General features: G+C 51.8%; 1 protein-coding gene across 1 annotated transcript in view; it reads right to left on the reverse strand.

Annotated features, from left to right (window-relative positions):
• LOC138498066 (cytochrome P450 11B, mitochondrial-like) overlaps positions 1–22,924 on the reverse strand; it is a 187,871-nt gene that overhangs the window by 98,270 nt on the left and 66,677 nt on the right. The window contains exon 2 of the mRNA XM_069621913.1: positions 7,865–8,020. Coding sequence (XP_069478014.1) covers positions 7,865–8,020 — 156 coding nt within the window. The remainder of the gene's footprint in view (positions 1–7,864; positions 8,021–22,924) is intronic.

The raw sequence follows: 22,924 nt of genomic DNA on the forward strand, positions 1-22,924 counted from the left end.
TCATGATACAGGGCCTACATCAGGCATACAGACAGTAAAGTGAGACAAGAAGGTATGAGTGTATGCAGACTGGCAAAACCTCACCTTATGGTACAGGGGGAGTACATCAGGCATGCAGACAAGCAACTGAGACACGATAGATACGAGGGTATGCAGCCTGGCAAAGCCTCACTTCATGGTACGGGGCTACATGAGGCATGCAGACAAGAAACTGAGACAAGATAGGTATGAGCGTATGCAGACTGGCAAAGCCTCACCTGATGGTACGGGGGACAACATCAAGCATGCAGACAAGCGACTGAGACAAAGTAGGTATGAGTGTATGCAGACTGGCAAAGCCTCATCTCATGATACAGGGCCTACATCAGGCTTGCAGACAAGCAACTGAGACAAGATAGGTATGAGTGTATGCAGACTGGCAAAGCCTCACCTGATGGTACGGGGGACAACATCAGGCATGCAGACAAGCAACTGAGACAAAGTAGGTATGAGCGTATGCAGACTGGCAAAGCCTCACCTGATGGTACGGGGGACAACATCAAGCATGCAGACAAGCGACTGAGACAAAGTAGGTATGAGTGTATGCAGACTGGCAAAGCCTCATCTCATGATACAGGGCCTACATCAGGCATACAGACAGTAAAGTGAGACAAGAAGGTATGAGTGTATGCAGACTGGCAAGACCTCACCTTATGGTACAGGGGGAGTACATCAGGCATGCAGACAAGCAACTGAGACACGATAGATTCGAGGGTATGCAGCCTGGCAAAGCCTCACTTCATGGTACGGGGCTACATGAGGCATGCAGACAAGAAACTGAGACAAGATAGGTATGAGTGTATTCAGACTGGCAAAGCCTCACCTCATGGTACGAGGGACTACATCAGGCATGCAGACAAGCAACTGAGACAAGATAGGTATGAGTGTATGCAGACTGGCAAAGCCTCACCTTATGGTACAGGGGGTTACATCAGGCATGCAGACAAGCAACTGAGACAAGATAGGTATGAGTGTATGCAGACTGGCAAAGCCTCACCTTATGGTACAGGGGGTTACATCAGGCATGCAGACAAGCAACTGAGACAAGATAGGTATGAGTGTATGCAGACTGGCAAAGCCTCACCTCATGGTACAGGGGGACTACAACAGGCGTGCAGACAAGAAACAGAGACAAAGTAGGTATGAGTGTATGAAGACTGGCAAAGCCTCACCTCATGGCACGGGGACTACATCAGGCATGCAAACAAGCAACTGAGACAAGATAGGTATGAGTGTATGCAGACTGGCAAAGCCTCACCGGATGGTACGGGGGACAACATCAGGCATGCAGACAAGCGACTGAGACAAAGTAGGTATGAGCGTATGCAGACTGGCAAAGCCTCGCCTCATGGTACAGGGGGGCTACATCAGGCATGCAGTCAAGCAACTGAGACACGATAGATACGAGGGTATGCAGCCTGGCAAAGCCTCACTTCATGGTACAGGGCTACATGAGGCATGCAGACAAGAAACTGAGACAAGATAGGTATGAGTGTATGCAGACTGGCAACGCTTCACCTCATGGTACGAGGGACTACATCAGGCATGCAGACAAGCAACTGAGACAAGATAGGTATGAGTGTATACAGACTGGCAAAGCCTCACCTCATGGCACGGGGACTACATCAGGCATGCAGACAAGCAACTGAGACAAGATAGGTACGAGTGTATGCAGATTGGCAAAGCCTCACCTCATGGCACAGGGACTACATCAGGCATTCAGACACACAATTAAGGCACAGCAGGTAAGTGACTAGAGATTTGAAAACCTTGACGAATCAAAACAACATTACGGTGTGCAGTTAGCAAGGACCATTGTAAAAAGAGGGGGAACAAACTGGTGGCTCAGCATCACGGAACATGCAATGGAAGTGTTTAAGCAGATAGAAAACAAAGATCGGGCAGGAGGCCAGAAACAGAGAGAAAACTATAGTAGTCTAGATTACATTAGATTCATAGGCTGTACGGGTCAATGAGCAGTACAGAGCGTTCAAGTACCGTGGCACTGCAGCAGTGATTGTGATGGGGGCGGACGGTAAGCCAGAGTTACTAAAGCACCTATACAGCAAACAGTGTTTCACTATTGCTCTGAACTCCTGCAATGGAAATCTTTTCTGATACATATGGTGGTGTATTGATAGAAGACCTTTGTAGATGATGCAGGCTGTTTTGGCGTTGATGTAAGCTTGGAGGGGTAACCAGTGTATTTCATTGAGAGTGCTGTTGGGACACCTGCCAGGAAGGCGTTGACACCATCCAGGTGGGAGAAGAGCAGGACCTGAACGACAGAGTAGAAGTACGAGGCCGGAATCAAGGGTTTGATTCAGTGCAGGAGTACGAGCTCTTACAACACTGTTTGTCTTGTTGGCAATGTGTGCTTTGAATGAGAGGTCGTAATCGATGGTAAAGCAGAGGGACTTTGCACTAGGGGTGAGATGATGGGAGAAGTAGTCGGGATCCATCTATGTCAGCTAGTTCTGAACGTCACTCTGTTTTGATGGCACCTCCAAGAAGGATAAACTCTTCTTTTGGTAGGGCTGAGTTTCAGGTAGGGACTAGACATCCACCGACAGTACCTGAAGCAGCGATACACATGGGGCTTCAGAGGCAGAGGACGTCTCCAGGCTTGAGGAAGACGATGCTCCCTTATCTCTCTAGACCCTTGTATTTCCTCGGAGCAGGCGAGGGAGTGCAATGCACCAGCTGGTCCTGCTGGTGGGGGGGGGGGGGGGGGGCACCGCGTAGTCTCCCTTTGGAAGGTTGACGCTTCTTAGTAAAGGTCAAACCACCATTATTCCCCCTGAATGATGGGGTTGGCGCTATATCATTCATAAACACTGAATATCCGCGCCTGTGTGCAGGATCTTAAAGTACCTTTTCTTTATTTGTACAGCCTTGTCTGCATTGCAATGTACTTTCATTACATTAAAAACAACCAACTTCCTAAAAGCACCAATCAATTCCGCCTTAATATTTTACTCCACCCAATTCACAAGCCAGTGAAAAAGGAAACGCAATGAGGCAGGCCGCCATGTTATAACTATCAGACAGCACGCTGTCCCTTTAAGGCGCGGGCGCGCCACCTCCGCCATCACGCTCCATAGCGAGGTTACATCGTGGACGAATTTCTTTCATCGGCCGAAAGTATATGTGGGGGGGTTGGGTAATTACCGACTGTGCAGCCAAGATCTTGGGGTCACTTATAAGCTTAACAGCTTTTCTGTACTTTAAAAATGTCGTTTTAACACAGTCTGTTTTTTGGCTTCATTCAACATCTTTTTTCAACTTCTACCTTCATTAAATATTTCTGGAGCAGTTATGGAGCACTTTTCCTCATTTTTCTCTCCACATGCTTTTTTCTTCTCGTTCCTGAGGGAAAAGGGCCTCATGGTTTGACACATGCCATGCTTGCTGAAACAAAATGTCCTAGGAAAATAAACATGGCGTCTGTATTGTTTATCTGCCCGATGCACACTTGGTAGACACATGTGAGATGTGGCCAAGACCTTACAGGAGACTGAAGGACGGAGCTGCAGCCGTCACCAGAGACTCAGTCTCAATTTCCTCATCTTCAGGGTCACGACTTCCAGACGGAAGCTATTGGGGGAGTCCTCCTCATCACATCATCTCCGTCCCATTCCGGCGGTCCCACGGACGCGCCACCATGAGCAGTGGTCAACAGCGAGCCCTTCAATATCGAGAGCCACACCGGTGGCATAGCTCGCCGTCAAGAGGCCATTTGCCATCGACAGCGTCAAGGGGACAAGATTGGTCTCAGTGTTGGTCCTTTTTGGAAGGTGTAGTACCCAATGAGATGCGAGGAGAAGACAAAGACGAGCCTGTAAGAAAAGCTCCGGCACTGACCACACTGAAACATCAGGTTCCAATGGGTAAGACCCCTCCTACGAAGGGACAAGACTCCTCAACCAACTAAAGCAATCCCCTCCGGCGCAACCCCAGATAGCAACCCACACACTAGGTGTCTCGCCTATTGGCAGGATACTCGCCAAGATCACCAGATTCCTCCCCAACACTTTTCTTACTCCGGCGACACGGGCAAATAGGTCACGACTCAGCTGTTGTAAGAATGGAGAAGATGTGTTCATTGTGTCAGCAGTGAGGAAGTCGAGAGCCGGTAACTCTGGAGCGGACTTGGGAGCTACGATAAATACCTGTGAGAATCTGTGCAACGGTCTGAAGAACTTCCTCCTGCGGGGAAGATGGAAGACCCAATGGAAGTCGCCAAAGACGTTTGCTGGGTCGCTGGCAATATGTGCTACATCCCTACGGCTGATTGATCAACTAAAATCCCACGGCATGAAGTCATCAATAGACAGTTGGTTCACTGTACCCGGATCCCCAAAAGAAGATCTTGGGGCCACTGTTCTCTGTTACTTCCCTAAGAGGTTCACAAGTTGCTGGTGAATTATGACAGCTAAAGAACGAGGTACCGAAACAGAGGCCAACTGACTTGGCAGTAAAGGAGGGAAAAGGACAGAAAAATACTTCCACCAAAGAGGTCAGATACTTTTCTGCACCAATACCAACAACAGTCTCATGTTTAACAGCACTAACAAAAGCCATATTAACAAAAAAGAGGCTCTGGGGGGATCACCCGCCTGCAGTAGAAGGCACGTGCCACGTTCTCCAAAGGCAAGGACTCACTCCAGCTCCCCTTCTCTGCAGATGAAAGTACAGATTCCAATTTTCCAACAGGCCTCAGAGATAGGTAGGCGCTCATGCTGTACAGAACGGGTGCTCGCTCTCATTTGCTTCGTCCCCCCAAAATATCCCAACAGAAGTCGGGATAATTCCATGCTATCGGGACCGGCTAATCCATGGGGTCCAAACCTTGTAGAGAAAAGTTGCACTAGAGAAAATATCCAGACCCCAATGGGAAAAGGCATCGATTGCCATTGTATCTTGGGCAAGAATAAGGAATCAGATGGGGCCCATTGTAGAGCTTTAATCAGGCAACAGAGGGATAGATAAGGAGACATTCAAAATGCTCAACTACGGAGTGATAAAGTTAGCAGTTCCCGCTTCTACTAAATCCACAGCTACATCAATAGCCTCTTCACCTGCTTCTGTTGATAGATCTTTCCTGGACAAACGAGGGCACCATAGCACGGGTGGTGGGGTGAATACTGCTCATAGCATGGAGGTGGGGCGGATACTGCTCATAGCATGGGGTGGGGCGGATACTGCTCATAGCATGGGGGTGGGGCAGATACTGCTCATAGCACGGGTGGTGGGGCGGATACTGCTCATAGCACGGGTGGTGGGGTGACTACTGCTCATAGCATGGGGGTGGGGCAGATACTGCTCATAGCATGGGATGGGGCGGGTACTGCTCATAGCACGGGTGGTGGGGCGGATACTGCTCATAGCATGGAGGTGGGGCGGATACTGCTCATAGCATGGGGTGGGGCGGATACTGCTCATAGCACGGGTGGTGGGGTGAATACTGCTCATAGCATGGGGGTGGGGCAGATACTGCTCATAGCATGGGATGGGGCGGGTACTGCTCATAGCACGGGTGGTGGGGCGGATACTGCTCATAGCATGGAGGTGGGGCGGATACTGCTCATAGCATGGGGGTGGGGCGGATACTGCTCATAGCACGGGTGGTGGGGTGAATACTGCTCATAGCATGGGATGGGGCGGATACTGCTCATAGCACGGGTGGTGGGGCGGATACTGCTCATAGCATGGGGGTGGGGCAGATACTGCTCATAGCATGGGATGGGGCGGGTACTGCTCATAGCATGGGATGGGGCGGATACTGCTCATAGCATGGGGGTGGGGCGGATACTGCTCATAGCATGGAGGTGGGGCGGATACTGCTCATAGCATGCGGTGGGGCGGATACTGCTCATAGCATGGGATGGGGCGGATACTGCTCATAGCATGGGGGTGGGGCGGATACTGCTCATAGCACGGGTGGTGGGGTGAATACTGCTCATAGCATGGGATGGGGCGGATACTGCTCATAGCACGGGTGGTGGGGCGGATACTGCTCATAGCATGGGGGTGGGGCAGATACTGCTCATAGCATGGGATGGGGCGGATACTGCTCATAGCATGGAGGTGGGGCGGATACTGCTCATAGCATGGGATGGGGCGGGTACTGCTCATAGCATGGGATGGGGCGGATACTGCTCATAGCATGGGGGTGGGGCGGATACTGCTCATAGCATGGAGGTGGGGCGGATACTGCTCATAGCATGCGGTGGGGCGGATACTGCTCATAGCATGGGATGGGGCGGATACTGCTCATAGCATGGGGGTGGGGCGGATACTGCTCATAGCACGGGTGGTGGGGTGAATACTGCTCATAGCATGGGATGGGGCGGATACTGCTCATAGCACGGGTGGTGGGGCGGATACTGCTCATAGCATGGGGGTGGGGCAGATACTGCTCATAGCATGGGATGGGGCGGGTACTGCTCATAGCATGGGATGGGGCGGATACTGCTCATAGCATGGAGGTGGGGCGGATACTGCTCATAGCATGGGGGTGGGGCGGATACTGCTCATAGCATGGGGTGGGGCGGATACTGCTCATAGCATGGGATGGGGCGGATACTGCTCATAGCATGGGGGTGGGGCGGATACTGCTCATAGCATGGGATGGGGCGGATACTGCTCATAGCACGGGTGGTGGGGCGGATACTGCTCATAGCATGGGGGTGGGGCGGATACTGCTGCTCTTCTTCGAAGCATCTCCATTTCGGAACTTTTCAAGGCGGCCCCATGGACCTTGGTCCATTCTTTGGTTGGCGTTCCTAATCCTCCGAGTACTGCTTCCGGGATTTGTGGACATGTTTCGATTAGACAAAACAAAACCAATCATGTTCATTTATCTACTGGGGCACGATTCTACTATTGACGCAAATTCAATTTCCTTTGTTAGGGCACCACTTAGCAGAGGTGTCGACATTAGCCACAATCTGGTCGTGAGGCACGCATAAATACGACTAAACTTGAATGCTGCACCCCCAACCGAGATTAGCCACTAAATAAATCACTGCTGGGATATTCTGAAGTAGGGGATTCAACTTCCAGCCCATGAGATGCTCAGGGAATTTTGGGTTTCACATATCGAATTGTAACAAAACTACCAGTAATGGCTTGGAAATTTACGATAGGAATTCTTTCTTTTAGAATATTGACATTTTAAGGATTGTGTAATCATACTGTGTTGATTTTTTTGTATGAGGTATCTTATATACTAAAAATGCAACAATACATGTTCTTTTAAAAACATTAAAAAATAAAAAAAAGTACCAGTAATACTTCGAGGACAATACTTGGGTGAATCGAGGGACCCAGAAAGAGCAAAGGAGGTTCAGACATGGAGGTTGGCACGCCTAAGACCTTTGGTCTAACACCTGAGAGTGGAATGAGTGACAGGATACGTATAGGATCTTGAGGCTGGACTTAGGCTGACTTTAAGCTCGACTTCTGCTGAACAAAGCCTTCCAGGATCGGCCACTGTGTCCAGCTCCAAAACTCCCTTTGCCTAAAAGAAGCTGGAGGTCCCTGCAGAACTCTGGGGGGGGGGATCCCCCGCTATTGTAAGGGTTCCAGCTGTGCTAATGGCTCAGGATATGTTGTGGACAGTGGCACGTTGGAGTCTAATGAGATAATAACTCCCCACAACCCCCCAGATTATACCTCCTGCTGTGGCATTGCCCCCATGATGGGTCTCAGCCAGAGCAGATGTAATCAGGGAGTGCCAGGTGTATCTGCCACACTAACAGGCCATTCCCTCTTGGGGCATGCACCATACATAACCCCACTCCTACGTTCACTCACTTACAGCAAGAAGACGCCGCACTTATGGTTGCGCAGCTGCCGATGCGCTGCCCAGGCCTCCACTCTCATGCGCCTTGGGAAGATGCCCTCGGACTGGAAGAGCTCTGCCACATCCCTCGGGTAAATGATGTTGACACTGTGGTGGGTGCCCACGTTTTCCCTGTGGAGAGAGAGAGGGGATAGTAGAAAGTCAATGTCTGGGCTGACGCCCCCAAGTCTGGCATTTGCATAAGAACCAGTGATCAGTGAAGCCGTGATGGGGCCATGACTGGTGTAAACTAGAGCGAAGTCTGTTAAGAAACAGAGGTAAAAGATATATTATCTGTCAGACACATGCTATCCATAAAATCAACACAAAGTCGCCACCAAACACATACACACCACAGTTTCAGAAACACCAACATGGATTACCTACCCATTTAGATTGTACGCAGTTTAGTAAACAATAAACACAATAAATAACTAAAGTCAGGGGAAGACAAGGTTCAGCACAGGTTCCCAAGACTTGCGCAGGCTAGAAATAGTTTAGCAAAAAGAGCAACCCTTTTGAAGTCCAGCCCTAGCTTAGTTAAAGTTCAATCAACCACAAGCAGGTGTTCCTATCAAGCAAGTTCTTGTAAAAAGCCAAAAAGGTCCCCCAGATATGAAGGGAGAAGGCAACCCGTCTTCCCAATCCCTAGATGGCTAGATGGTTGAGGAGCGGGCTCCTAGCGCATGCTCTACTGTCTTTGGCCCAGCAAGATAGCTAGTTTTAACTTAAGGGTTTTTCATCCAAGAACAGTAAATCGGCCGAGGTATGTGTAAGCGGTATCTTGCCCCCACGAACTTGCAACACCAGGGAGAGGATATTGGTGGAAACAGCAAGGCTCACTGTCGGCCTCGCTCTCGGAGGGTCGCAGTCTTCTAGTTCCAAGCTTTCTTAAAGTCCCAGATGGGATGTGCTCTTGGCACTCATCATCCAGGTAATAGGATATGATATGGCATTTATAGCACGCCTATACACAAACGTTTCAAGGCGCAATGAGGCAAGGGAGGGGGAACAGAGGGAAGACAGACAGCGATCCTACTAGGCCAGGTGACATTCAGATCTCGCAAGTGCATGGGAAGGGGGGAAAGGAGGAGAAGTGCCGGGGGGAAGGGGGAGAGGACAGTGCAGTAAATGGGATAAGAAAATAAATACCAATAATCAAAAGTACGGCCAGCAGGTGGCAAGTGCAAGGGTAAGTGCAGACGTCAGGTGTCAAGTGCTGGTAGTGGGACTGTAGGGATACAGAAAACAGTCCCCCGGGAAGGCAGTGCAGGAGTGCGGCTGGCGGGGGAGGGGACCTGGGCCCGAGATCAGAGGGTGGCCAGGTAACCAGTGCAGTTTCAGTGTCAACCAGGAAATCAGCAAGGCTGAGGAGGAGAAAAAGCAGACTCAAAGAGAAAGGTGCTTCGGGAACCGAAGGTGATTCTCCTCAAGTTTCAGGGAGGCAGGGAGGCTGTTCCAGAGAGAGGCTCCAGCCGAAGAAAGAGATCTACCACCAACTTGTTGCTTGGAGAAGCGACTGACCCTGAGGGAGTTTGAGGCAGATCAGCGAAGAGCTCGAGAAGGAAGGTATTTAGGAAGAGAGAGTTGAAGGTATTGAGGCCCCAGGCCCCAAAAGGCCTTGTGGACGATGCAGAGGGTTTTGAACTTAATCCTCGTAGCCACTGGGAGCCAGTGCAGAGATTTCAGTCCTGGAGAGATACGGTCCCTGGGCTTGAGGCCAAGGACAAGTCTCGCAGTCCTGTTCTGAATCAGTTGGATTCACAGGGCGGAGAGTAGAAGCAGGCAGATTTAGAAAGATGCTGTTGCTATAGTCCAGCCTAGAGAGAACCAGAGCTCTGGAGACAGTGAGCTTCTGGGGGAAGGAGAGGAAAGGAAGAATACCTCTGAAGAGGTGCAGCTGGTAGTGAGACTTCTTAGAGACGTCGGATATATGAGGAGAGAAGGAGAGTGTGGAGTTGAAGATTAACCCGAGGTTTTTTGCCTTGCAGGTAGGAGCAGGAAGAGGGCCAAGAGAGGCCGGCCAGAGAGCTGCAGGGAAGGAGGGAGCGGGTGTGCCGATGAGGAGAATCTCAGTATTACTGGCATTAAGGCAGAGGTCATTGGCGGCCCACCATTCCTGGATAGCAGAAAGTCAGTCAGAGATGAGGGAAGGAGAGGAGGAGGCCGAGGGTAGCCTGAAGATGAGCTGGGTTTCATCTGCATAGCACTGAAAGTTGGGGCAGAGAGCGGCGATGCGGTGAGCAAGGAGTGCCAGGTATTGGTTGAACAGCCAGGGAGAGAGGTTAGAGCCCTGGGGAACACCACAGGTAGAGAACAAAATAGCAGCGAGGAAGGACCCCCCAGTTGAACCTGTGGGGGGGGTCGGTGGGAGAGGAAAGAAGTCAGCCACACCAGAGCCTGACCAGTGATACACAGGTTATCATGGTGATGGTTGAGCAGGATGGCATGGTTGACAGTATCAAAGTCAGAAGAGAGATGAAGCGTACATCATCAATGAGATCAAGGTGCATCATCAATGTCTATCGTAATGGCACTATCATGGCCCAGAGCTCTCAGCCAAACCTCCTTCTTCTTGGCAGGCGGTACTACCACTCCACCATCTTCCATTCTCCCCCTCACCCCTCCGGTGGTGGTACCCCGCCTCTGTACCCCCATGGAAAACCATTAAAAGGGGGCTCCCAGCTTCACTTAGCTCCCCTTATCTCGCTCTGCTGTCAAACACTCCTCTGACATCTGTCTCCTCCATGAAGACCTTGACATCCTTGCTCTCACTGAGACATGGTTCAACATCAGCTTTGTCTTTGCTTTTGATACTCTTCTCCCCAATGGCTACAAGATCCTCTCCAATCCCAGGCCCACCCAGTCCGGGGGCGGAGTGGCTCTGATTTTCCCTGAGTGGGTTCCTGTCACCATCATTCCCACTCAATCCTACTCCTCTCTTGAATGCCTCATCTGTAGAGGCTGTCTGTCTCTCCTTCCCTCTCCCTCACTCTCGCCACCATCTATAGGTCCCCTGGACCTACCCCCTTTCCCTCTCAGAATGGGAGGACCTCTCCCACTCTCTCCTGGCCTCCTTCCCCAAACTCCTCTTCCTGGGGGTCTTTATCGTCAACCTTGACTCTCCGGTTATGCCCACTGTACTTTTCTGCGACCTCTGTGACTCTCTTTTCCTCACACTTCTTCCCTCCGGTCCAACCTACTCTGCCGGACACACCTTAGATGCGCTCATCTCAGCAACCATCCTTCTTTCCAGCCCTCTAACTACTCCTCTCTCCTCATCTGACCACTCTCTCTTCTCCGCCCATGTTGAGCTCCGGGGCCCTTGGCGATGCGTCTGCCTGCACCGCCAGTCTCCTTCTCCGTCATTCGACCAAGAATCGTGTGTAAGTCACTACATTCACCACCATCTTCACGCCTCCTAACACCCCTTCCATTGACCCTAACACCAACTCAGCACAAGCTAACCTCCATCTCCAACACCCTGGACATCCTTGCCCCGGTTATGAGGATCCACATGAAGCCTGCCTCCAAGTGTAACTCTTGGTATGACTCTGAAGCACAAGTGCAAGGCTGCTGAGCGGAAGTTGCGTGCCTCAAGTACACCTTCTGACAAACTGGCCTGCCGCCTGCTCCAAAGGCAATATCGACTTTCTGTCCGCTCTAAGAAGAGGGCTGATGCCCAAGCCCACATCTCTGGGGCCACCAATAACACAGCTAAACTTTTTAAAATCTGCAAGGAACTTGTGAATCCTACTGCAGTCCCCTCTGCACTGCACTGTCCTCCCACTTCTCCTCCAAAACCCAGGACATCATGCCCTCTCTTGCATCCACTCCCCTCCCAGTCCTTTCTTGCCTCCCTTGGCCATCCTCTTGCCCCCCCTTACTCTCCTCCTTTGCTACTATTGCACTGAACACGGTCTCTAAAGTAGTCCTTGCTATATCTCTCCTCCAAACAGGTGCCCTCCTTCTTTTCCAGAACTATCAAGGACAACCTTTCCTCTCTTGCCCGGCTTTGGTTGACTTCTGTAACCATTCCTTTGCCACTGGCTCTTTCCCACAATCGCTTGTGCACCCTCTCCTAAAAAGTCCGCCTGCTGACCCTTCCTGCCCGGCTAACTATCGGCCTATCTCTATCACCCTTTTCCTGGGCAAATTCATGGAGATGCTGGTCATCCCCCAACTGACCCTACACACCGAATCTGCTGGCTGCCTCCATGACCACCAACCTGGCTTCAGAGCATCCAGAGGCATGGAAACTGCTCTCCTTAACAGCCGTGAAGACCTGCTCTCTCGAATCTGGATTCCAGCTCCCCCTCTGTTCTGATCCTTCTCGATCTTTCCTCTGCCTTTGACATGGTTGATCGTGCCATCCTCATAAATCGCCTCTGTGATATCCTTGGCATCACAGATTGGGAACTAGCCTGGCTGACCTCCTTCCTTTTTAACCGACCCTGCCTAGTGCAATTGGGCCCTTTCCTCTCCATCGCTCTCTCTCTACCTGCGGCGTCCCTCAGGGTTCTATCCTATCGCTGTGGTTTTTCAACATATACCATGCACCACTGGCCCAGTTGATCTCCTCCTTCTCTCCTCACTTCCAGTGTTACGCTGATGACACACAGTTCTCCTTTAAGTTGTCATCCTCTACCTCCTCTTCTTCCTCGCTCATTCCTGACTGCCTGACCTATATTCAGGCATGGTGCTCTGCCAACGATCTCTGCCTTAATGCCAGTAAGACAGAGATCCTTATCATTGGGACGCCTGCTCCCTGTTTCCTTCTTATGCTCTGGCCTCCCTCCTTGGGTCCCCTCACCCTCTTGTGAGGCAAGAACCTTAGGGTCATCTTCGACTCCCCTCTCTCCTTCTCTCCGCACATCACAGACCTTGCCAAGAAGTCCAACTTTCAGCTCCACCTCCTCAGAGGCATTCTCCCTTTCCTCACCTTCTCCCAGAAGCTCAATGCCTCCAGAGCTCTGGTTCTCTCTAGGCTGGACTACTTCAACAGCCTCTTCTTCAATATGCCTCTTTCCTCCCTTCGCTCTCTTCAGTTAATCCAGAATAAGGCTGCAAGACTTATCATTGGGCTCAAGTCCAGGGACCGCATTTCTCCAGTCCTAAAATCTCTCCCTTGGCACCCAGTGATGGAAGGATCAAATTTAAGACCCTTTGCATCATCCACAAGGCTGTCTGGGACTTGGGACCTCGCTACATCCAGCTTTCTCTCCCTATATACCTCCCTGCTAGAGTTCTTCGGTCCTCAATGTCCAACTCTCCGCAGATAAGACGTTTCTCCAAGCAGAGAGTGGGAGGTAGATCAATTTCTTTGGCAGGAGCCTCCCTCTGGAATGGTCTCCCAGTCCCCCTCAGTCTTGAGCCGGATCTCCTTAAATTCCGGAAACTTCTAAAGACTTTCCCTTTCTCCTCCTCCTTCCCTCCCCCTCTTCCGTGCTAATGTCCCCCTGTCGCTGCAAACTGGTACATGCGCCCATACAAGTTCTTACAGGGGCCAGGCCCTCCCCGACCAGTCCTCTTCAGGAACCCTTACCAGCACTTACCTTTGGGCACCCTTCCCAGACTAGCCTGAATCTGGTCCACCCCGTCCATCGCACTATTTTTTCCTTCCCCTTGAACTTGCTCTCTGTGGCTCCCCTTAGCACTTGCTCTGCCCTGTGGGCCCCCACACCCTTAACCCCCCACTTTTTCCACTTCTCCCAGCCCTCCCTCCCTGTCCTTCACCCTTCCCCTGCACTTTTGCTCACCGCACTTGCGCGGTCAGAATGCTACAAGTCCTAGTTTTTTTCCCTGTGTACCCCCTCCCATTTTTCTGTCTTGTGGTGTCTGGAAACACTTGTGTATAGGCGCCATACAAATGTGCAATAAAAAAATAAATACATCAAATAAAGCTCAGGTAGAGAATTGCGGTCAGAGTGAAGATGTCTCAGCTCAGTAGGACCCCTCAGGAGCAGCAGGTGGGAGTAGGCGTTGGTGTTGGTGTGACCCAGGACAGGCTTGGCAGGCCCGCTTGAGCAGCGCAGTCAGACTGTTTCCCAGCAGGCCCTTCCTTGTGGTGAGGGATTGTAGTAGTAGGTCAGTGCGGTCAGAGCAGAGCTCTGAGGATGCCGGCAAAGTCTCCAGTGACGAGGAGGGAAGGAAGGGAAACATGCAAAGTTGTAGTCCAGTTCCAGTCAGGGGCAGGCCAAGTACAGACTCAGCAACAACTGCAACCTTGCAAAAGTGACGGATGCAGGGCAGGGCTTCCGACTGCTTAGATCCCACCAGTCCAGCGGAGGAAGACAACCAGTACAGGTATTCCCCGAGGATTCTGAGGCAGAGGCAGGAGAATTCGGGGGTTTGGCTTTGCCAATGCTTGTCACAGCAGCAGTCCACCGTCGGATCTATGGCAGTTGTGAGGCTTCATATGCTGGGATCTTTTGGTCGATGATCTCAAATGGCTACAGGTCTTCTCCTTTTATCCAGACTTTGAGCGGAAGCCTGCAAATCTCCCCTATGGAACGGGTTGAGGGCAGCCTGCCACCTCATATTCTGCCCAGCAACAGTACATACCCTGGCTGAGCTGTGCAAGTTGTCCAACAAAGAGGGAGCCACAAAGAACAGGCCTTACACCAAGAGGTCCAACCAGACCGAAACACGCGTCTGGGGTTGCTGTTGGTACTCTTGTTCAGAGGAGAATTGCCTAGCATTTCGGTGCTGGACTGCCCCAGGACAGGACATAGATATGTTTTGGATATTTCTCCTCTGTGAAAGATTGGGAGCTAAAGACTCTGGGTAAAGCTCTCGTAACCAGGACTAATGTCTGGCAGAGGGACTCCCAGGACCCCCCTTGTTAATTTGCATAGTTTAAGTAACTTTAGGTCACCCTACGTTACTAGGGGAATCCAGACGTGGACCCCTTGTTCACTATTCTTAGAGAGGCAAAGCTCCACCCTACTGATGAGGTCCAACCAGACCGAAACACGTGTCTTGGGTTGCTGTTGGTACTCTTGTTTAGAGGAAAACTGCCTACCATTTTGGTGCTGGACTGCCCCAGGACAGGTCATAGACTGATATGTTTTGGATATTTCTCCTCTGTGAAAGATAGTGAGCTCTCTCTATGGTCGCTCCTGAGGCCGTGATCAAACCCTGAATAGTCAATTCTGAGACTGTGCTCTCTCTATGGTCGCTCCTGAGGCCATGAACTCCCTCTGAATAGTCAATCCTGAGACCGCGCTCCCTCTATTGTCGCTCCTGAGGCCATGAACTTGAACTCCCCCTGAATAGTCAATCCTGAGACTGCGCTCTCTCTATGGTCGCTCCTGAGGCCATGCTCTCCCCCTGAATACTCACTACGGAGACCACGCTCTCTCTATGGTCGCTCCTGAGGCCATGCTCTCCCTCTGAATAATCACTCCTAAGAAAACACACTCTCTCTATGGTCGCTCCTAAGGCCATTATCTCCCCAGGAATAGTCACTCCTGAAACCACGCTCTCGCTATGGTCGCTCCTGAAGCCATGCTCTCCCCTTGAATAGTCACTCCTGAAACCACACTCTCGCTATGGTTGCTCCTGAGGCCATGCTCTCCCCCTGAATAGTCACTCCGGAGACCACGCTCTCTCTATGGTCACTCCTGATGCCATTATCTCCCTCTGAATAGTCACTCCTGAAACCACGCTCTCGCTATGGTCGCTCCTGAAGCCATGCTCTCCCCTTGAATAGTCACTCCTGAAACCACACTCTCCCTTTGGTCGCTCCTGAGGCCATGCTCTCCCCCTGAATAGTCACTCCTGAGATCATGCTCTCTCTATGGTCACTCCTGAGGCCATGCTCTACCCCTGAATAGTCACTCCTGAGATCACGCTCTCCCTATGGTTGATCCTGAGGCCATGCTCTACCCCTGAATAGTCACTCCTGAAACCACGCTCTCCGTATGGTCGCTCCTGAGGCCATGCTCTCCCCCTGAATAGTCACTCCTGAAATCATGCTCTCTCTATGGTCAATCTGAGGCCATGCTCTACCCCTGAATAGTCACTCCTGAGATCACGCTTTCCCTATGGTTGACCCTGAGGCCATGCTCTCCCCCTGAATAGTCACTCCCAAGACCATGCTCTCCATATAAACAGTGACTCTCTGAGGCCGCAGTCACTTTTGAGACCTTGCAATGACCAATGAATAGTCATCTGAATGATCACTCTTCACCCTTTTGGCTTAATGATCCCTCCTCACTCTATGCTCCTAGCTGCATGCACAGGCCTCAGCTAAGGCAATCTTGATAGATGTCCATTCCTGAATCCGTGCTCCCCTGAAGAGTCACTCCTGAATTCCTTCTCTCTTCAGAGTAGTCACTCATGCCTCTATAATTCAGAGGGCCACCACCAACTGCAGACATGTTTCGCCCTCATTTGGCGTCATCATTGAGGTGCAGCTTGGCTCCCTAGGCCCAGCAGGCACGGAACCCACAGTTTATGAGGCCATTACATGTCTGGGGAGGCTTGTGGTCTCGTGCAGACGGGATGTGACCTAGCAGTTTGGGCTGGACTGCCCCTTTTGGGGTGGGAACAAGCCTGATGTGTATATGGTCTTTCCCCTTCCGCAATGGCTTGGCAAGTGAAGAACGATGGTCTGAGGGGGCTGTCCAGATCAATGGCAGAGGTTAAGGTTAATTCCAACCATCACCGCTTTTGTTTCGCAACCCTCCTATTCCAGTGTCATGCCTGTTCCGCAACTAAACCCTTATTTAACGTTCCACCAGCCATTGATGGATTGCTAAGCATTCCCTGTTCCTAAATGGTCCATGCCAGGACTATAGTACATATGTTCTTTGCTTTAACCAGTCTCCTGCCATCTACAGCCCAGCTTTGCGGTAGCACATAGTGGGTTCAAATGTGCATCCCTCACAGCTGCTGGGACACAAAGTCCCTTCAAGCAGAGGTGGCTTTTTTAATCTTCCGCACCTATGATCTAAATCATGAGAGCTGTATGCCTTAGTCAGTCTGGTGGCTCATGCACATGTATGTGCAAAGCTCGCACAGGACCAGGCTGGACCGTTTGCAGTTGAGGGAAGCTGGTACTGAGGAGGCTTACTCTGGGCCTGCTCAATGTGAGCAACAGTTGCTCTCCTGAGGCCCATACTGATCTGTTCGATTGCAGAGACCCATGCTAGATATGCTTTGTGTGAGGAATGCTTGACCTCCTGAGGTCCATGCTGAATATGTGTAATGTGGGGGAGGTTTGCCCTCCCGAGGCCCATACTGGAACTGTTCTGCATGAGGGGAACCTTACATACTGGGGCCCACTCTATGTCAGTGAGGCTTGACCTGCTGAGGCTCATGCTGGGCATGTTCTTGGTGAGTGAAGCTTGCACCGGTGAGGCCCATGCTGGGCCTGTTCTTTGTAAGTGAAGGTTGCACCAGTGAGTCCCATGCTGGGGCTGTTCTTTGTATGTGAAGCTTGCACCGGTGTGGCCCATGCTGGGGCTGTTCTTGTGAGTGAAGCTTGTGATGCAGAAGCACATGCTGGGCCTGTTTTTTGTAAGTGAAGCTTGCACCAGTGAGGCCTATGCTGGGGCTGTTCTTTGTAAGTGAAGCTTGCACCGGTGAGTCCCATGCTGGGGCTATTCTTTGTAAGTGAAGTTTGCACCGGTGAGGCCCATGCTGGGGCTGTTCTTTGTATGTGAAGCTTGCACCGGTGAGGCCCATGCTGGGGCTGTTATTTCTAAGTGAAGTTTGCACCGGTGAGGCCCATGCTGGGGCTGTTCTTTGTATGTGAAGCTTGCACCGGTGAGGCCCATGCTGGGGCTGTTATTTCTAAGTGACGCTTGCACCGGTGAGGCCCATGCTGGGCCTGTTCTTTGTAAGTGAAGCTTGCACCAGTGAGTCCCATGCTGGGGCTATTCTTTGTAAGTGAAGTTTGCACCGGTGAGGCCCATGCTGGGGCTGTTCTTTGTATGTGAAGCTTGCACCGGTGAGGCCCATGCTGGGGCTGTTCTTTGTATGTGAAGCTTGCACCGGTGGGGCCCATGCTGGGGCTGTTCTTTGTAAGTGAAGCTTGCGCCGGTGAGGCCCATGCAAGGGCTATTCTTTGTAAGTGAAGCTTGCACCGGTGAGGCCCATGCTGGGGCTGTTCTTTGTAAGCGAAGCTTGCGCCGGTGAGGCCCATGCAAGGGCTATTCTTTGTAAGTGAAGCTTGCACCGGTGTGGCCCATGCTGGGGCTGTTCTTGTGAGTGAAGCCTGTGATGCAGAAGCACATGCTGGGCCTGTTTTTTGTAAGTGAAGCTTGCACCAGTGAGGCCTATGCTGGGGCTGTTCTTTGTAAGTGAAGCTTGCACCGGTGAGTCTTATGCTGGAACCAAAAAGGTGATGAGTGGAATATTTTGAATTAATCTGAACCACTGGCAATGCTCTGGGCAACCTTCCACACCACCGTTTTTTTCCCGTCTGCACCATTGCAAAAGGGGTCCAGCCATATACAAATCAGTCAGGTACTGCCACCAATGCGAGCAGCCATGCCCGAACTGCTAGGCCAAGTCCCCTCTGCACAGAAACACAAGCAACCCCAGACCTGTTTCGGCCTTGTTGGTCCTCCTCAGTGAGGTGCAGCTTGGTTCCCTATGGGCCTGTTCTTTGTGACTGAAGCTTGCAGCGGTGAGGCCCATGCTGGGGCTGTTCTTTGAAAGTGAAGCTTGCACCTGTGAGGCTCATGCTGGACCCAAATAGGTGATGGGTGCAAGATTTTGAATTAATCTGAACCACCGGCATTGCTCTGGGCTACCTTCCAAACCACCGTTTTTTAGCCCATCTGCACCATTGCAAAAGGGGTCCAGCCATATACAAATCAGTCAGGTACTGCCACCAATGCGAGCAGCCATGCCCGAACTGCTAGGCCAAGTCCCCTCTGCACAGAAACACAAGCAACCCCAGACCTGTTTCGGCCTTGTTGGTCCTCCTCAGTGAGGTGCAGCTTGGTTCCCTATGGGCCTGTTCTTTGTGAGTGATGCTTGCACCAGTGAGGCCCATGCTGGGGCTGTTCTTTGCAAGTTAAGCTTGCACCAGTGAGGCCCAGGCTGGGCCTGCTCTTTGTAAGTGAAGCTTGCATTGATGATGCACATCCTGGGGCTGTTCTTTGTAACTGAAGCTTGCACCGGTGAGGCCCATGTTGGGGCTGTCTTTTGTAAGTGAAGCTTGCGCCGGTGAGGCCCATGCTGGCCCTGTTATTTGTAAGTGAAGCTTGCACTGGCTAGGCCCATGCTGGGGCTGTTTTTTGTGAATGAAGCTTGGACTGATGAAGCCCATTCTATCCCTGTTCTTTGTGAGTGATGCTTGCACTGGTGAGGCCCATGCTGGGCCTATTCTTTGTAAAGTGAAGCTTGCACTGATGAGGCCCATGCTGAGGCTGTTTTTTGTAAGTGAGGCTTGCACTGGGGAGGCCCATGCTGGGCCTGTTCTTTGTGAGTCAAGCTTGCACTGGTGAAGCCCATTCTAGCCTTGTTCTTTGTGAGTAAAGCTTGCACGGGTGAGGTCCATGCTGGGCCTGTTCTTTGTGAGTGAAGCTTGCACCGGTGAGGCCCATGCTGGGCATGTTCTTTGTCAGTGAAACTTGCACCGGTGAGGCCCGTGCGGGGTCTGTTCTTTGTAAGTGAAGCTTGCACTAGTGAGGCCCATGCTGGGGCTGTTCTTTGTGAGTGACGCTTGCACTGGTGAAGCCCATGCTGGGCCTATTCTTTGCAAAGTGAAGCTTGCACTGATGAGGCCCATGCTGAGGCTGTTCTTTGTAAGTGAAGCTTGCACTGGTGAGGCCCCTGCTGGGCCTGTTCTTTGTGAGTGAAGCTTGCACTGGTGAGGTCCATTCTAGCCCTGTTCTTTGTGAGTAAAGCTTGCACGGGTGAGGACCATGCTGGGCCTGTTCTTTGTGAGTGAAGCTTGCACCAGTGAGGCTCATGCTGGGGCTGTTTTTTGTGAGTGAAGCTTGAGCTGCTGAAGCCCATTCTAGCCCTGTTCTTTGTGAGTGACGCTTGAACCGGTGAGGCCCATGCTGGGCCTGTTCTTTGAAAGTGAAGCTTTCACCGGTGAGGCCCATGCTGGGGCTGTTCTTTGTAAATTAATCTTGCAGTGGTGAGGCCCATGTTGGGGCTTTACTTTGTGAGTGAAGCTTGCAGCGGTGAGGCCCATGCTGGGCCTGTTATTTGTAAGTGAAGCTTGCACCAGTGAGACCCATGCTGTGGCTGTTCTTTGTAAGTGAAGCTTGCACCGGTGAGGTCCATGCTGGGGCTGTTCTTTGTGAGTGAAGCTTGCACCGGTGAGGCCCACGCTAGGCCTGTTCTTTGTGAGAGCAGCTTGCACCAGTGAGGCCCATGCTGGGGCTGTTCTTTGTGAGTGAAGCTTTCACCGGTGAGGCCTATGCTGTGGCTGTACTTTGTGAGTGAAGCTTGCAGCGGTGAGGCCCATGCTGGGCCTGTTCTTTGTAAATGAAGCTTGCCCCGCTGAGACCCATACTGTGGCTGTTCTTTGTAAGTGAAGCTTGCACCAGTGAGGCTCATGCTGGGGCTGTTCCTAGTGAGTGAAGCTTGCACCAGTGAGGCCCATGCTGGGGCACTGATCTTTGTGAGTGAAGCTTGCATCGGTGAGACCCATACTGTGGCTGATCTTTGTAAGTGAAGCTTGCACCAGTGAGGCTCATGCTGGGGCTGTACTTTGTGAGTGAAGCTTGCAACAGTGAGGCCGATGCTGGGCCTGTTCTTTGTAAATGAAGCTTGCACCGGTGAGACCCATACTGTGGCTGTTCTTTGTAAGTGAAGCTTGCACCAGTGAGGCTCATGCTGGGGCTGTTCTTTGTGAGTGAAGCTTGCACCAGCGAAGCCCATGCTGGGGATGTTCTTTGTGAGTGAAGCTTGAACTGGTGAGGCCCATGCTGGGCCTGTTCTTTGTAAGTGAAGCTTCACCGGTGAGGCCTATGCTGGGGCTGTACTTTGTGAGTGAAGCTTGCAACGGTGAGGCCAATGCTGGGCCTGTTCTTTGTAAGCGAAGCTTGCCCCGGTGAGACCCATACTGTGGCTGTTCTTTGTAAGTGAAGCTTGCACCGGTGAGACCCATACTGTGGCTGTTCTTTGTAAGTGGAGCATGCCCCGGTGAGACCCATACTGTGGCTGTTCTTTGTAAGTGAAGCTTGCACCAGTGAGACCCATACTGTGGCTGTTCTTTGTAAGTAAAGCTTGCACTAGCAAGGCCCATGCTGGGGCTGTTCTTTGTGAGTGAAACGTGTGATGCAGAGGCCCATGCTGTGGCTGTTCTTTGTGAGTGAAGCTTGCACTGGTGAGGCCCATGCTGGGGCTGTGCTTTGCGAGTGAAACTTGTGAGGCAGAGGCACATGCTGGGGCTGTTCTTTGTGAGTGAAGCTTGCACCGGTGAGGCCCATGCTGGGGCTGTGCTTTGTGAGTGAAGCTTGCACTGGTGGGGCCCATGCTGGGCCAGTTTGTTCTTTGTGAGTGAAGCTTGGACTGCTGAAGCCATTCTAGCCCTGTTTTTCGTGAGTCACACTTGTGATGCGGAGGTACATGCTGAACCTTTTCTATGAGTAGGAGACTTGCACTACTGAGGCCAAGGTCCAATTCACGCTCAACTTGTGTGCTTGAGGGGTGCCTGTATTGGTGTGTGCCATTCTGGACCTCATGTAGGTTTGGGAAGCCTGAACTGCTGACGTCCAGGATGGACCTGCTGTGCGTGAGCAGAGATTGCAATGCTGAGGCCCATGCTGGCCCTGTCCTAGGAGTGGGTGGCTTGCACTGAGGCCCGTGTTCAACTTGGGTAATGTGAGGGAAGCTTGCATTGCTGAGGCCCATGCTGGCCCTGTCCTAGGAGTGGGTGGCTTGCACTGAGGCCCGTGTTCAACTTGGGTAATGTGAGGGAAGCTTGCACTGCTGAGGCCCATGCTGGCCCTGTCCTAGGAGTGGGTGGCTTGCACTGAGGCCCGTGTTCAACTTGGGTAATGTGAGGGAAGCTTGCACTGCTGAGGCCCATGGTGCGCACGGTTTGCACTACTGAGGCTTATGTGGACCTGCTCTTTGTCACTGATTCTTGCACTGTTGAGGCCCGTGTTGGGTCTATTCTTTATGAGTGAATCTTGCAGCGCTGAGGCTCCAGCTGGACCGGTTCTGTGTGAGCAGATATTGCAGTACTTAGGCCCGTTCTGCATCTGTTCTATATAAGTACATGGTGCACTAATGAGGCCCATGCTGGACTGATGCTGTGTGAGTGGAGCTGGTATCGCTGATGGCCATGGGGCCCGTGCCAATCCTGTTCCTATTGAGGGAAGCTTGCACTGCTGAGGCCCATGCTGGACCTGTGCTTATTGAGGGACGCTTGCACTGCTGAGGCCCATTCTGGACCTGTTCTTAATGAGGGAAGCTTGCACTGCCGAGGCCCATACTGGGCCTGTTCTTATTGAGTGAAGCTTGCACTGCAGAGGCCCATGCTGGACCTGTTCTTAATGAGGGGGACTTGCATTGCTGAGGCCCATGCTGGACCTGTTCTTTGTGGGTGAAGCTTGTGCTGCTGAGTCCCATGGTGGACCTGTTCTTATTGAGGGAAGCTTGCACTGCTGAGGCCCATGCTGGACCTGTTCTTTGTGGGTGAAGCTTGCGCTGCTGAGTCCCATGCTGGGCCTGTTCTTATTGAAGGAAGCTTGCACTGCCGAGGCCCATGCTGGACCTGTTCTTTGTGAGTGAAGCTTGCACTGCTGTGGCCCATTCTAGACCTGCTCTAAGTTGTACAGTTGAGGCCCATGCTGGACCTGTTCTTTGTGAGTGAAGCGTGCACTGCTGAGGCCCATGCTGGACCTGTTCTTAATGAGGGAAGCTTGAACTGCTGAGGCCCATGCTGGACCTGTTCTTTGTGAGTGAAGCTTGCACTGCTGAGGCCCATGCTGGGCCTGTTCTTATTGAAGGAAGCTTGCACTGCCGAGGCCCATGCTGGACCTGTTCTTTGTGAGTGAAGCTTGCACTGCTGTGGCCCATTCTAGACCTGCTCTAAGTTGTACAGTTGAGGCC

Source organism: Ambystoma mexicanum, chromosome 5q (genome assembly GCF_040938575.1).
Source record: "Ambystoma mexicanum isolate Mex_15411 chromosome 5q, UKY_AmexF1_1, whole genome shotgun sequence".
NCBI classification, from domain to species: Eukaryota; Metazoa; Chordata; class Amphibia; order Caudata; family Ambystomatidae; genus Ambystoma; species Ambystoma mexicanum.